Genomic DNA, 16,634 nt, shown 5'->3' with positions numbered 1-16,634 from the left:
GCAATGGTACACGTACAACCGGATTGTATGATCATTTGCATACGATCAAATTGAGTCATTTCCTGGAGAGAATAGCATGAGCTTATGGTGGGATCCACCCATGTGACTATTAACAGCATGCAATCTCCACCCTGAGCACCTGACGCGCGAAAGCGATCGGACTATGCATGCACACAGAGCGGAGGCGTGGGAAAGCGACATGACGAAAAATAGCTAATTTTACAGTGTACGATCGTGATCCAATGGTCCTGAATGCAACCGATTTTAGCACCACGCATCAGGCAACCGACGCCTAGCGTGCCTTGTTAGATCGGGCCATCCTTTGTTAGATCGGGCCATCCTTTGCGCCTTCGATCTAACCTCACTCTCATAATAAACAGGTGGACTCCACGCTTTTTGAGCTCCCCCGCTTGTCGTATGACTCCACGATACAATCTAAACCATCGCATCAATATATTGATCATGCCGTGGATCAAATTTCCGGCATGCCAAAATATGTTACTAAGAAACTTTTGTTTCATCTATTGCAACCGTTATATTCAATAGCCTGTGCTAACAGATTTTTGAGTGAACGGCCTCGCTCAAGAATTGCACCTTTCTTCCCATATGTCCTGCTCACCATACCCTGCTTAGCCTAGAAGCCAACACTGGTATGCCCTCGGTTCATCATGCAGTGTCAGAGCTTCACTAAGTCTGTGCGTGTGTGTGTGTGTGTGTGTGTGTGTGTGCGTGCGTGCGTGCGTGCGTGCGTGCGTGCGTGCGTGCGTGCGTGCGTGCGTGCGTGTGTGTGTGTGTGTGTGTGTGTGATACCCTGCTTAGCCTAGAAGCCAACACTGGTATGCCCTCGGTTCATCATGCAGTGTCAGAGCTTCACTAAGGGGCCAATGCATAAGTCAATTTGGACCAACGGATCTGGTAACTAGACGATCAATATTTCTACGATAAAAGGCATCACGCCACCAAGGAGTAAGTGCGTGCGTGCGTGCGTGCGTGTGTATCCTCCTTGTTGTCTTAACTTAAGAAAACATGTTCTCCCCACTGTTATCGTGGACCATCCCGTGTCAAAGTTTATGATGAAAGTCTGCCTGCATTGCATCAATGTCTTGGACAGATGATAACAAACATGCTTATTATGTTCGATCACACGCTCATTATTAACAAACATGCCACATATGCATATTCATGCTTTGTCTATCGCCATCAAACCGACCTGAAGGACTGGCTTTCCGCGGCTCATCCAGCAACCACCTATGCTGCCTCGGCAAACCCAACCCTCATTTTTCCATAGTCAAAGACAGTGTGGTAGGCTCCCATAAATATATCGCCCAAGATCCTGCGACACCAAGTTCTCATTGTCAGAGTAAGGACAGCAAGTTTCTAAAGCATTTGCTTTCAGTATTTCAGAAGTTTTTTAGCACTCCTAGAAAATTCTGGAGACAAATCTTATACAAGAAGAAATCCCAAACTCCCTATTAACAATTCCTAAGACTCTGAAACTGCCAAATAACTTTTTATTAACTCCAAGAAAGCGTGAGAACATAAGACGTGTATAATTTTACCAGATAGGACCGCGGGGACGAGGAACGTCCATAGCTGAGAATCCACTGATGCACTGGGTAGCATCACCCTCACCGATCTTCAGTATGTACTGAACAATAGAAATCAGAAGTGAAACCAAATCAGTTTACTAGAAAGAAAACTGGAGCAACTCAATATACAAATCTGAATGTATGAGAACCATTAGCATAAACCACTTAGAATTTGCCTACGGGTAATATGCGGTCTAATATGTATATTTTGCCACCATTTCTAGCACTATGTGATTTTTTGCAGAATTTTGTTTCTTTTCAGTCGTACTCCTTTTGGATGCAGTTGTCGTACATCAACTGATCTATACTCTAGTATGTGGCTCTTCAACTTATTTATGCAAGTAAGATCCGGATTTTCTTTTTCCATGGATCTATGATCGAAAACTAATCTAGTGTCAACTTACCAGAGTCGGCTGATCACTTGTTCTTTTCATGTCATCTTGCTAAATTTCTCTGGAGTGGTGTGCGCCAGATGTTGGAGGTTCAGTGGAGCCCAACAACCTTTCCCCAGTTTTTCCAGATTTTGAGTTCTTTTTGGGAAAAGCTAGAAAATTTATCTGGATTATTTTTGCTGCCCAAAGTTAGGCTCTTTGGAGGATCCGAAATAAGTTCTCTATAGAGGGGGAGTTCCCAAACCAACCTGCTGATTGTGTGTTTAAAACTGTCCTTCTTTTACAGCAATGGCGACCGCTTACAAGAAGTAAAGACCTGGAGCTAATGGACAGGGTGATCGGGATGATGAAGCAACTCTTCAACACGACTTACTCTCCTGTAACTCGTGCCACAAACAGCTGAAGTGCTTTTGGTGTGTGTTGTAGCCTGGTTATCTTAAACTTGTGTGTGTCCTGTTGGTAACTTGCTAGCTCCTGTTCCTGTGTGGAGGGCTGTGTTCGTGTGTGTGATCCTATAAACATGTTTGTGGCTTTATTAATTTATAAAGCGGAGCATTATATGCCTTTTATCTAAAAAAAAACTAATCTAGTGTAACTTTTAGCTCTTCTCCATGGATCTAAGGACTGAATCTTCAAAAGTTAGTGGGAAAACATCTCGAAACTTACTAATAATAAAAATGACGTTTAATAAAATGCTAAAACTGATAGAAAATATGGATCCCGTTCACACATTACGAGAGGTAAAATAACTTTGGAAAAAAAGCATTACTTGTTCTGGTTTAAGCACAAATTGTTTGCCTCCGATGGAGAAAGAGACGTCAGGCAAGGATTCAAGTTTTCTGCAGTCCACGGATGACTCTCCCATAGGGTTAGGAATATGGTCACATAGCTGCGAAGTTAAATACGTTCGACAAAGTATGTTAAAATGTATAACAATGTGATTCTTGCATTGGTATTGCAATATAGGAAACATGCCTCACTGATGTACTGCAATATAGAATCCTGAGTGTTATTCTGAGCAATTTGGTTCATCGTCCATTGAACAGCCAGCTCGCAAGCCTTGCACAAAAGAACACCCTCTGATGCCCCACCATCATCTTCTACGACACTTCGAATACCAGCGCTGCAATTACAATACAGTACATGAGGAAACAGTAACAATGTCAACCATCATGTCATAAGGAAAACAATGTGAATGGTCAAAAGGAGACAAAACCTACTTCATGCAATTCTGTTCTTCAACTATAAGATACTACTTCCTCTATACTGAATTACTTGTCGCAGATTTATCTAGATACGCATGTATCTTAAACGCATTTTAGTGTATATATATACATATGTGAATCTAGAAAAAATTTGAGACATCTCCGGACAGAGGACGGATTTTTCTTCAAAGCTACGGAAACTAACTCCGGGAAAAGAACGAATTTCGGTATGTTGCGAAATGTGGAAATTAATACTACTGCAGAAATGATCTCTTCTGATCAGTCTCAAATAACAAGCTATCTGCCGTCCGAGCCCGGTGGTGCTGTAGTTTGTCGCAGATGGTCGAACCAGCATCTATCAGTAGACAAAGGTTGGCGGGAGCCTGATGGGGACCCTCCACTGACGCCCATCAGTAGTGTGAGGATCAGAAGGCCTTTGGTCGTCACAATACCAATGGTCACTAGAAACTGATGGGCACCAGTCTTCGACCATAAGGGCATGGCCAATGTTCTACCGTGGATAACTGCTCCAGCTGCCCATGTAGGTTCGGACAGTTGTACCCACCTCCTCGCTGGCAAAAGTTGGAGAAATGAGAGAATGTGATGAAATAGGATGAGGCGGTGAAGAAGAAAAGAGGTAGGTTTAGAGGTCTATATCTAGATTTTCATTTTAAATCCCCTCCACTTCCTTTCCCAACATCTAGACCCCCCCCCCCACCACCACCACCACCCTCAAGTCCCTTCATCTCCTCTAAAGACTCCCGATTGATCTGTCGGAAGGCCCTCGTCGATCGAAAGATCTAATTAACAATTTATTCTCATTGTGTTGTTGGATAGAAGAAGGGAGGATGGCTAGTTTGTTTTTATCATTTTAAGTAATTATTTTTATGTCCTATGGATCATCAAAGTTGGATGTACGTAAAGATGGCAACTGCGAGTTTCTTTTACTCGTGTTACCAAGTAAGATATGGCAAGGAAGGGAAACATAAAGATGTGTTATCCATGTTGTAAATGTGGTAACACGCAAATGTTGTAGCTACAATTGATGACTTAGGGTTCCATGGAAGTCACGATGAGGAGTCAGCATGCGTTGTTGGTCAAGGTTAGAGGAGGGGGTAAAGAACATAAAGCCAAATTCTTGAGGGATGAGGTCATGCGAGAAATCTGAAATTTGGGCGATGTTGCATGACGTCCACATGGAAAAACATATTATGGACTCTGATAATAAATGGGAGATTTGAACGAGGTAGGTGGAGGACTCAACAAGACCCTAAAGATCAAGCAACCCAATAGGGAAGACACAAAGGTCAGATGAGAAGCTGGCTTACCTTGCAAAAAAATTCTCGAAGAAGAACTTGCTTCCAAACGTGAACTTACAAAGACAAGAAGGTTTGCTCTCTTGGATATGAGATACAATGATTCCATGTATGTCTATATTTACCACAACGAGTTTGCAAAGCTACACCAAACTGTCTAGTGTACAACACATCCTATGACAAGAAGACAATTGCAGATACTGACACTGATGAGGAGGAAGATAAAAGTGGGTCGTACATATCTGTATAAGACCGAATCTATGAAAGGTGATATGCAAGTTCAGACACGTTTCACATGCTCGTTTCATTTAGCAAATCCGAAATACATAGCGTTTGAGGGTACCTCTAAGGTGTCATAATTTTTTTCGGTTACTTGGAAAACATAAGGAAACTCCTTAGTATGAAGTACTATAACTGTCTTGTGTTGATCATAAATATACTACATGTTTCAGTTAGAGGTCTTACGAAGCTAGGGTGCACAAGGCTAACATATACATTTTTATCCTTTTGAAGAGGGTATCTTAGAAGTCAATTACTACGATGCAACACACTCTGAAACTGAAGGCGGAGATCATTATCATACTATGCAGACTAGAGATGTACTTCCATCTAACATTCCGCGATATCATTATTAGAGTTATATTACGTGTTTATATGAACGGGAATAGCCCCCGTAGGCATGTACAAGGAAGAATAGGGGGTAGAGTACTACTCTATACCCAATACGTATAGTATAATATAACTCTAATAATCATGATACATCTAATAATCTATATCGTCATGTACATACTGAACTGAAGAGACCTAACAAATGTAGGTGTGGTCGGAGTGTTGGCAAAAGAAACCACGAGCAATATCCTGACATTTCTACCATGTATTAACGGAATCATACTATGTACATTCTATAGTTGCCCACACACTAATTATCCTCTTACTTGCACAATATGCGTGTTTCATGTGCTAATGTAAATTTATTCTATGGTGTGTAAAGCATGCACAAGTTCAAAACATACATGGGTATTCAACTCTTACCTTACACCATCAGATCCACCAAGGGGACATAAATCGACTAAGGCACATGTCTTTTTTGGCTCCGTCTGCATCATATGTAGACCCCAAAAAAATAGATTTTACAAGCCTTACGTGTGACTAATCAAACTAGAATGCAACTTTTGGAAATGTGCAAACCTGCTTTAGCAGCAAATCTAGGATCCACCGCCCATACTGAGAAACAACGGTCTTGCATGCTTGGCTCACTATTCCAGGTGCACCAAGTTTATGATTTATCTCAGTAATTATCGCCTGTATACATTCCAATACCGAGTCACAAGACACACAAATATTAAACGAGAAAAATGAAAAATGCACCAACCAGATCCAAAACTATGAGCCATGGGCCCGTGAACAAAGACATTACACATGCTATGCTTTAAAGCTTCAAAACGATTAATGGTGCTAAATTTAAATGATGATCATGATAAGTTCTTTTGGGGAAATTCACCGTTACTATGTACGCTGATATGTTAAATGGACATACAAGATATCTTTGTAATTATCTTTGGAAAAAAAATCCCACTGAAAATTAAAATCTTTATGTGGTTCCTTAGTAAGTCCTCTTGACCCGTGATAATCTAGCAAAGAGGAATTGGAAAGGAAATACGAAATGTTCTTTCTATGACGCCGAGGAATCAGTAGAACATTTGTTTATTTCCTATCCTTTTGTTAGGCTTATTTGGCGGGTGATTTTTGCTGCTTATAATATTCCACCTCCATCCAATGTAACAAATATGTTTGAAAATTGGCTTAATGGAATTGATAAAACTGATAAAGCTAGGATTTGCATTGGTGTTTCGGCTTTATGTTGGTCAATTTAAAATTGCAGAAATGATATTGTTTTTAACAAAAAGGACTCTACTAATTTTTTACAGGTTATTCACACTATGGTTCACTGCATCCAGCTTTGATGTTTCTTGCTCCCAGAGGATCAGCGGGAGTGCATAATTTCTGGATGCAACCGTCTTCGAATGGTTGCCCAGGATATGAGGCTACTTGGCGGCCTGTTAAGAGATTACATGATGCTTAGATTGCTTAGCAGTCTTCTCTTTTTTCGATGGTTAATTTTTGTATCGACCCTCGTTGATCTTTGAATTGTAAACTTTAAATATTCAGTTTCTTAATAAAAGGATGTGTGCATCAACCGATGCAGAGGCCGGGGTACACCCCATTTCGAAAGAAAAAAAGCTTCAAAACGCATTATGCTTTCAATGGTCTATTAGGTTCCGTTTCGCTAATCTTCACAGTATGTCATGTATCTATTGGGTGTTCTTCTAAGGGCTGGTAATTGCAAAAGGTATCTATTTATATATTTCAAGTTTTCTACGGTGCTTGCTCTTCAAGTGTAAATACTATAATTCAATCAAAAGAAACATATACAAACGATCAAAGGATTCAAAGCATACACGTTTACTTTTACCATGCACATTTTCTCTGCTAAAAGGTACACTTCCGTTTCAAAATGTAAGGCTTTTTAGAAAGTTAATTTAGCTTTCTTAAAAATCTTACATGTCTCATTTGGGTTAGTGGGAAAGTTGATTGAGAGTTTTTATCGATAAATCAAGGTTACATGCATTAATTAAAGATCTTTTCCTTGTTTATGGGTATAAACATGAATAGAGCTCACAGGCATACCGTGGGGCCAGTAAGCAACGAAGTTCCAGAATCTACTATTGCTGCACAACCAGATTTACATAATCCTGATACAAACAGGAGTATAAGAAAAATGATTAAAACCATTTTGTACATATATACGAGCATATACTGGGTATGGATTTTCTTGACAAAATGACATGTTAGCACCTGTGGAGTTTCTTCCAATCAAAACATCGCCCATATCAAACTGCAGCAAGTGGGTCAAAACTTATGAGCACAAACTAATTACCGCTGCTTGAATTTCAAGATTACTCAACTAAATCGAAAAGTTTCACCTGCCAGTATCCCTTCTTAGTAACTGGAACATAGGTATGTCTTCCCTTGTGATGATTAGGATCAACTCCTCCAAAAACTATTTCTCCTCCCTTCCCTTCACCAGCATGTCGGTTGAACCAGAATGAGAAAACAGGGCTACCAACCAGACCCTGGCTAACCATGTTATACCTATAATTTTGCTTGTGATGTCAAGGATAACAAATCTTGCTATATGCTTCACATTTGGTGATACAATATGCCAGTAAATTAGAAGAACCCACAATGAACCATTTAGAAATAAATATAATACATAAAATCGTACACATAAATTAAAATAGTCATATCTAATGTTCATATTGCTACCAAATAGGAAAAACTGAGAAATTCAGTCAAACAACATTGCTCACCACACAGGTTCAGCACCGCCGGCCGAGATTTCTTTAAACCCAAGACCAAGAATACCGTCGAATTTTCCAAGCATGAAAGAAATACTTGGTTCCAAGGCAGCTTCAATAAAATCCTAATAGGGTAGCATAATAAAATTATATATATGGGATGTACATCATTAGATAGCCAAAATAGATATGCCCTTCTCATGCAGCGTATAAACCTGATTTTTCACAACTACACCACCAACTTGCACACTGTCTTGGCTAATATAGCCAGCAATTGCACCAGTTCCGTAATGAATTGATACCCATTTTCCTGCCAAGATTCGAAATGAAAATTAGTCACGAAAAACAGCAGTTACCTGGTTGCTACGGTTTAATCTAAACCATCTGATTAATGCCTAGTTGAAGAAACTCCGTGGACGATGTATTAGTATAACATCATCTCATATTGCATACCTCACTAGTAGGAAAAAAGGCTATCAGCAGCGTATCAAAAACGTGGCTAGTGGCATGCGAGTGCCAGGCACCTGGTATCTCACTGCTAATAAACGTTATCAGCGCCGTATGTGTGCCACGCCATGTGTAGGAGTTATTGACGTACAAACATTCATAACGCCACCAGTACCATAGTAGGCCCAAAAAAAAGCAGACCAGGCCCAGCCCATCGACCAAACCCTAGACCTACAGCATGTCGCTGCCAGCGAGGTCCTACTGCTTCCATCAGTGGAGAGGGAAGGGTTGAAGGAGCCGTTATTGCAGTCCCCTATCAGAAGCTTGTCTTGGATCTTGGTGCTATCATTGAAGTGTATGAGTACTCCAGTGGCGTGCATTTCCGTGGAGGCTGATTCGGATCTTGTGGGCCAGAGTGGTGGCCGGGCCAAAGGAGTTCATGGTGTTAGCAATAATCTTGCATAAGTTAGTGTTTGCGTTGTGGTGTCATGGCAGTAGTGGTCCCAACCCAATTTTTCAGGGTGGGGCAGGCCTAAGTTAGGTTGGGCCTTTTGCACTTTTTTATTCTTTTATATAGCTGATACATGGGCTGGGAAATTTTTTAGGGTGGGGCCACCCCACCCTTACACCCAGCTGGCTCCGATGCTAGTTATGGTGATGTGTGGGACGAGGGAGAGAGACGAACCAAGGGGAGAGATAGAGAAAGATATGTGAGTGAGAGAAAAGAGAGAGAAGAGAGATGTGAGCGAGAGAAGAGATTTTTTCACACACCGTGTAGATGGAAAAAAAGGCAATGGCCCTAGGGCGCCGGAGTGGGCTTGCTCGCTAGGTTGGGATCATTCTTCGGTGAGCTTTAGGAAGACAGGTAATAGCGGCGTGCCAAATCACCAACACCAGGGGAGGCATGTAATAGCAATGTCGCACGCGGCCCGACGACGCGAGCAAATGATGTATTAGCAGCGTGCGATAATGTCTCACGCCACCGGTACTTTAGAAGTGTCCACAGTTTGAGTCTAAAATACCAGTGGCATGCATGCTATTTTGCTAGTATGGCACCAATAACCTTTTTATTAGTGGTCTATCACTACTTATGATGCCGTTGATATTTTGGGCAAATACCAGCAACGTGGAACTTTAGTGGTGCATCACAAGTATTTTCTTTTTGGCCCGTAAGCTATTTCCTAACCGTGCGTGGGCAATATGTGTTCGGATAACAAACCTTTCTTCTTGTACGTGCTCGACCGTCTGGCCCTGTAGCTCCTGTGCAAGTAGCATGCAATCTGCAGCAAAAGTTTCCAAAACGTAGGCTCCATATTAGTTTTATGATAAACAACCAAACTGTATGAAACCTTGATGGCTTGAACCACAGCAGGCAACACAAGACGGGGGCACGCACCGAGAAGTAGCACTTGGAGGAGGGCACCCAGAGGTTGGAGCTGCCAGTGTCGAAGATGACGGTGAAGTTCTGCGACGGCGTTCCGATGCCGACCTCACCGTAGTACTGAGCGTTCAAGTAGTTCTTCAATATAACAATATCACTCTTTGGCTGCGGCTGCGGCTGCGGCTCCTTGTTAAAGACGAGGCCATGGCGCTGTGCGAAGAGGCTCTGAGCATCCTCTCCGGCAACGAGGCTGTTCTCGTGAACCAACGGTAGCTTCTTCAGCGGGATGCGGACCAGACCCTCTGAGGGCGTGCCAAGGATGAGCACGGCGGAGAGGATGAGTAGGTGCTGGAGCGCGACGCGGCCGGTTCTCATGGTTGCGCTGTGAGCTGCAAATTGTAGGAGAGAGATTACTCATCGCAATTTTTCTTTAGGAGAAATCAGATCTAATAAAATGTTAATACTAGTGCTAACCTGAAATCGGTGAACCACAGAACTAGACTGAAATCACAAAAGAAAACATTGGCTCGCTATCAAATCAAAAACCGACCAAAACTGCTCTGCGGTTCAGAAAACAATCTAACAAGAGATGTGCTAGATCACAGTACATAGAAGATGGTAAGTTTTCCTAAATTATTCGACCCCGGCGAGAAAAAAAGAACTCACTCTCAACTGTGCTGAGGAAGGAAGGAGAAGACTGTCCTGCGAGCTTGCGGACAGTGCGGCGCCTTGGGTCCATTTATAAACTTCGGCCGGGTGGCTAGAACAGAGCTACATGATCATTTTCACCGTTGGCGGACTTCTGTGAGCCGTCAGATCAGGACGGGGTGATTCTATCCCAAGGTGGATTTTTCCCCTTTTGCGAATAAGGTGGATTCACCCGTAAAATTTGTTGAAAGCCAATGTCTCCGTGCAAGTACTATGTGATCGATTGGAAAAGTGGATGCAGGAACATGCTAGACCACACTTGTGTCCACTCAAGAAAAAGGTTGTGTAGTTTGTACCATTGCCTGCAGAAACAAAAATAGATTGCTTGTTAGTGGTGTATAACTAGTGTGCCACACGGTTCGTTAATCACGTATAGCATGGGAAGAAACGGAAGAGGACAACACTATAACAAGCCAGTTTCTGTTCTGATGGTTGCAAAAGTGCAAATGTCCAACAACAAACACCCTTTTGATGACAATCATCGGATCCTCGTGCATTCCCCAGGCCATCACAATTTACGACACGTCAGATGGAAAATCAGATAAATACTTGAGTCGATCACGCCTTCAGCTTCGTTTTTGGAGATCGGACAAATGATTCAGTTGATCACGTTTGTGGCCAGTATCGCGCCTTCAACCGTGTGCACTTTGATCACCCACTGCGTGCTGCTCAATGCAGGGCTGCACTGCACGTTGTCGTTCAATCGCATCAATCTACTGATTAGGCAGTGGATCAAATTTCCGTCATGCCCAAAAAAATATGTCTTTCAACCGTCAAATGATAGAGAACTAGCAAGAAAAATATGTTTCCAGTTTCGAAAAAGATGTCTTTCAACCGTCAAATGATAGAGAACTAGCAAGAAAAATATGTTTCCAGTTTCCTATAAATTTTCGGGCCATCTTTGGAAGAAGAAAATACCTCTAAAAGTTAAGATTTTTGGTTGGTATTTATGTCGAGGGGTAATCTTAACCAAAGATAACCTTGTTAAGTGCAATTGGCTTGCAAACAGTCAGTGTATTCTGTGATCACAATGAGACGATTAAACATTTATTCTTCCAGTACCGCTTTGCTAGATCTATGTGGTTATACATCTAAATAGCTTCTGATCTGTATCCTCCGACTAGTGTAGCCAATATTTTTGGTAATTGTTTTTATGGTATTGATTGTAGGTTTAGAATGCTTATTAGGGTGGGAGCGCTTACCGTTTTATGGTCGCTATGACAATGTTGAAATGACAAAGTTTTTAATGATAAGATCGTTCTTTTTTACAGATGTACCGATATTCTCCGTTCGTGGTCTTCACTTCAAAGAGTGGAGAACCGCGACCTCTTTACGGAGGTGTGTACATGGTTGGAGGCTACAGAGAGGGATACTTTTTCCCTACATATGTGACAGCATAATCTACGGACTGAGCCACCACTTTCTTCGTAGGCGATCTACAATTGCTCATGTTTGATATGTAATTCGCTTTTATTGCTTTTACTTTTGTGATACTTGAGACTCTGGAACGGCTGTGTGCATCTTGGTTATGCAGAGATCGGGTGTAATTGCTTGACTTTAAGTAATAAATAGTCCATTATCGGAAAAAAATGTAACTCTCAGAGTAATCAGGTGCGATATCCTCCAAAAAAAATTGATCCAATTGGGTGAAAAATGACCGTTAGCCTCAGAGAGCTCTCGCGGAGCCAAGGGCGATTCGAAGCAGGCGACGTGCCTCTCCGACTCCAGACCCCTCTCGCCGGTCTCCATGCTGCTAGTGGGAGGCGGTGGCTTTAGCCCGCGCTTCTGGCGCTCCAACGAGGAGGATGAGGCTACCATTGAGGACTGGCCCTCTGCTTGCGATGGAAAGGAGTAGCACGAGAGATTTAGGTTATGTTGTCGCCATCGCGGCGGGAGGGCCACATCCGCACTTGCCTAGGGCTTCGACTGCGGCACCTGTCTGGTGGACCTCGGCCCACAGGTAGGGAGGTGGGCTCAAATATGGACCATTCGTACCTCGATCATGGGCCCATGCCCTGTTCGTCGTTACGCCCTGTGTGTCCTAGGACAGTCCCCATCCTTTGGGCCTCCCCAATCAGGCTTTCTCCAGACCCAAGCCTATCAAGCCCACAAGCTGCATAGGTGTAGGTGGATGTGGGCTCCAAAGCGAACCCTAGACATGACTTCCTCCATCGCCGCCACTCATGCCTCTCTCAGATGTGAGATGGATATGATTTCCACTACACTCCCGCACTACTCTCCCCATGAATTGATCGTGGTCGTCGCGCGGGAGGGAAGTATCCACTAATACATAATAGCCTACTGCTTGCATGTGCAATTTGAATACCAGTCGCGGGCTCTCACCCGTGAGCGGTAACTCACAAGTGGTAAGCTCCTACTAGTAGGCTAGGTACATGTCTCATAGTAGAGTAGTAGCAGTGTGTGGTCCCACCCGCTGCCAGTCTTTGTAACACTGGTCGGGTGTGCGCCCGCACGCTGCAAGTGCGTAGACTACTGGTCACGTGCCCCACCTGCCCGCTACCATTACCTGGGCACGCTTCCAGTTTTCAATAGGTCGTGGCAATTTAGACATGAATATACATGACTAATTATATTCAGTATAGACAAGAATATACATAGGTCCCAATGGAGTACTGAAAATAGTACATCAGGTCATCACAATAATACACAAGTCTCAATGTACGTAGTATACATGCATATGCATGCAGAGATCATGATCTACACTAGAATCACATAACATGGAGACTACGTACCATGGTCTTCTTGCGGTTCTTCTTCCTCTCTTCCCCTACCAGGTAGTTCATGTATATATCTAGCTTACTCATACGGTTTATCCTTGTACCTTTTGTAGTTGTTGCCCTTGAACCCGTTCACTTACTTCAGTAGTCATGCCACTCGTCGTAGACTCATGGAACTCTACCTTGGTATAAAACATACCACTTATTCGTCATCTCTATACCCAAGACAGTTGTGCATAATCCAAGTCATGCATAAGGCAAACCATAGATAATACGCAACATAATATTAGGCAAAAAAATGTTCGCAATAAAAAGCAACATAATTCAGCATGCAAGATTCGTAATGCAAAATCATCACAAGTTTAGGAATAAATAATACACCCACAAGTTCATAGTGTAGCAATAAAGTTTAAACCACCAATTCATAGTCTAAAACTAGAGCGATAGGAAAGTTTACGAATGATGTTCACACCTCGAGAGTTCATCGTCACTCTTTACTAGACCGGTTTCGCCTTGATCGGTTTCGCCGGGAGCGAAAGAATGCCACCTATCGTGTTGAATTTCCTGGTGTCACCCTGCTGTTCTAAGCGATTAGCTATGTCCTGTCATTTTTGATTGTCGGCGTGTGATGGCTCCCAAGTGCAGGAGATCAGTTGTAGTACTTTTCTATAAGAAAGGTTGTCGAACCCATGAGATGAAGGTATTGGTTAGCGGATTTGACAAATAAACAATAATAAGAATGCCGTTATTTTGGTATTTTGGGTGTATAGTTTGCAATAAAATAAAATGCGGAAAGTAAATAGCAATATGTAAATGCTCTCAATGAGAGAAAGTACAATCATCTTTGCAGTAATAGGGAAAGCTAAACAGTGTGTGCTTATATGTGACAAATGTTCTCAAGGGCGGCATGGATTTACTAGCATTTAGAGTTCTACACAACATGGTAAATATTTTGTCAAGTTTCATTTCCTTAGAGACAGAGCCTAAATTAGGTGCAAGCATGGATATGATCAAATGCACCTCTTATGATGGGTCCTAGAGCCATTTTCATGTGCAAGTATAGGAATCATTAAGACATAAATGTCTCACCATAGCAATTAGATCAGTGGTTCCCGACATAAACCCCTATAATGCAACTCAAATTATTGGAAACCGGTTTCTATCGTTCTGTCCCTTCCAACACTCATTACATTAAAGTGCAGCCGTATGAGCCCATATAGGTGAAATAATATGCAGTCGCCGTTCGCATAAAACCATCATAGAACAACATAAAAGATAAAAAAAACTTGACTAAATACTCATTGCACATCATATAGAATCATAGGCAGATCATCTTATGCCCTTAGGAACATGGGGAACTACTCACAAGTATCAAACATGATATGCACGAGAGGCGTAATGACAATCTGAAAGTATAATCTCTCCACCAAATAAAGACAAAGTACCAAGCACAAACATGCAACTAGCCCTTCAAACATTATCCAAGGTTCAATCAAACACAAACTATGAGGGGGGTAAAGTCGATATCTTAGATGGAGATGGTGGTGATGATGGTGTTGATGGAGATATTGATGGAGATGCCCCCCACTACGTCAATAAGGAGTGGTGATGATGATGGCATCGATTTCCCCTTCACCGGAGGCATTGGTGCGGCAAGATCTGCCCTCTCCCAGAGTAGGAGTGGACTTTCGCCTCCGTCGCCACCTCAAAAAATGGGAAAAATATGGCTTAGGTTTTTGGGCGAAACGGAGGAGTCTGTATAAAGGGGGTCCCAAAGTGATGCTCAAGGGAGAAACGAGCATAGGTGGCGCGCCGAGGTAGGGGCGCCACCTGGTATGTTTTGGCCCTCATGACCTCCCTCGCGTGCTTCTTTGGCCCACGGTCCTTATCCATGTGAAAAACCGATCAGGTATTTTTTTCCTTCGATTTTTAGTTGTCCATAAGGTCCTTGAAACAACAAAATACGAAAAGGAGGTTTTCTGCCTCCTAGAAATTAAATACCAACGAAAGGGACTTTGTAGGAAAGTCCCGAAAATCAACTAAAATGCATAAATAATGATGTATGATGGTAAATATCAATAAAAATTAATCATATATGTCACAATATTTTTGATGTAAAATGCAAGTATCAGCGTGGTACACCCTTCATGTCTGAGGACATCCTGGTAGATGATTGTCCCAAGACTCTGCTAAATGCGATAAAGCTCAGATTTGAGAGTTTCAACAGTTTTGTCTGCAATGTCTTTGCCCCATTTGTCGAGTTTAGTTTGCGTTATATGTTCGTCATCTTGTATGAAGTCCTCCATGTGAAGGGTGATGTAGTATCCATCCCTCGTACATTTTGGTGGTTGTTTGAGGCAGGTAAAGTCAGTTTTGTAGGCGAATCCCTTCTTGCCTGATTTGCGTATTATTTTTTTTGAGTTAGCCTCCCTTCATGGAGAAGCCACACAGAGAAGCATCGAGAACATTCTTGAGTTCTACGTAGCTTTTCTTTGGGTCGATGATCCTCAACGAGTACAAAAACATGGCTTGTGAAACTTTCGGGTAGAAAACAATGAGGGTGCAGTGTTCTCTATGCAAAAACAAGTAAGAAGGAATGTGTTGACCTTGTGACACTTAATTACAGTTTGGGGTTCGAGCTGAGCCAATGTGACACACCGCCGCTGTCGGCCGGCATGATAGAGATGCTTGAGCTGGTGCTAGAAGGCACGTTGTCGGCCGGCGAATGTTCCCTACAAGGTGCGTCATTGGGAGGAGTTGCCATGATAGGTTCATTAGGCGGTGCCTCATTGTCCGAGTTCCTCGTGTCGAAGCTGGGAATTGAAAACATCCCTTTTTGATCACCCACATACCAATTATGGAACGACTGCACCATGGTACGAAGGATGGCTTCAAACTGGGTTGGCGGTTCTTCTTTGACAAGCGATCTCGTCCTTTGGTCCACAATCCTATCAATCTTCTCCAAAATGAAGCATGGGACATTATCTTTCTCTCCTTTCGTTGTTCCTTTCCCTCATGGTAATAGTAATCCGATATGGCACTGTTTGCAGCGAAGACCACACGGCCAGTTGTCGGCTTGTGACCCACCTTCTTGCCCAGGACCGTGTTCAATGCGCGGTTAAAACGTGTGTCCCATGGGGCTGACCCTGCGATGAGGATCTTTGAGGTTTCATGGTCTAATGCAAAAGGAACGAGAAACATTTAGAAACATGGACGAATACCTTAGAAGCTAAGCCGGTAAATTAACTACCATTTCCCGTTGGATATCCTTTATTTTTTTATTGTACCTGACAAGATTACTTGTTTTTTTCACGATGGTGATGGGCTATGATAAACTCTTGCTCCCGTAGGTTTCCGTATCCCTCCCAGGGATAGGGTTTGCCAGCATGTTTACTTTCAGAGCCCTCGTTCCTCCACTTGGGCCTCTTGCGGCGGTAACCACGGCTTCCGAGAACATGCATGGAAACCTATGTTCTTTAACTTCATCTCCAAACCATGC

The 16,634-nt window shown here is 42.6% G+C and overlaps 1 protein-coding gene across 1 annotated transcript; it reads right to left on the bottom strand.

Moving 5' to 3' along the window:
• Positions 1-1,248: 1,248 nt before the first annotated feature.
• LOC124661789 (aspartic proteinase oryzasin-1-like) lies at positions 1,249-10,064 on the bottom strand. Its single transcript, XM_047199675.1, has 13 exons — positions 9,705-10,064; positions 9,528-9,588; positions 8,077-8,171; positions 7,874-7,986; positions 7,487-7,655; positions 7,359-7,398; positions 7,191-7,255; positions 5,691-5,804; positions 5,535-5,599; positions 2,957-3,104; positions 2,751-2,870; positions 1,560-1,648; positions 1,249-1,333 (listed from the first exon to the last, which is right to left on the bottom strand). The coding sequence occupies exons 1-13, from the start codon at positions 10,062-10,064 to the stop codon at positions 1,249-1,251; spliced, it is 1,524 nt and encodes a 507-aa protein (XP_047055631.1).
• Between the last annotated feature and the right edge of the window lie 6,570 nt (positions 10,065-16,634).

This window comes from Lolium rigidum, chromosome 6 (assembly GCF_022539505.1).
Source record: "Lolium rigidum isolate FL_2022 chromosome 6, APGP_CSIRO_Lrig_0.1, whole genome shotgun sequence".
In the NCBI taxonomy this organism is placed as follows: Eukaryota; Viridiplantae; Streptophyta; class Magnoliopsida; order Poales; family Poaceae; genus Lolium; species Lolium rigidum.
Note: the sequence above shows the minus strand (reverse complement) of the source record. Positions and strands in the feature narration are given on the sequence as shown.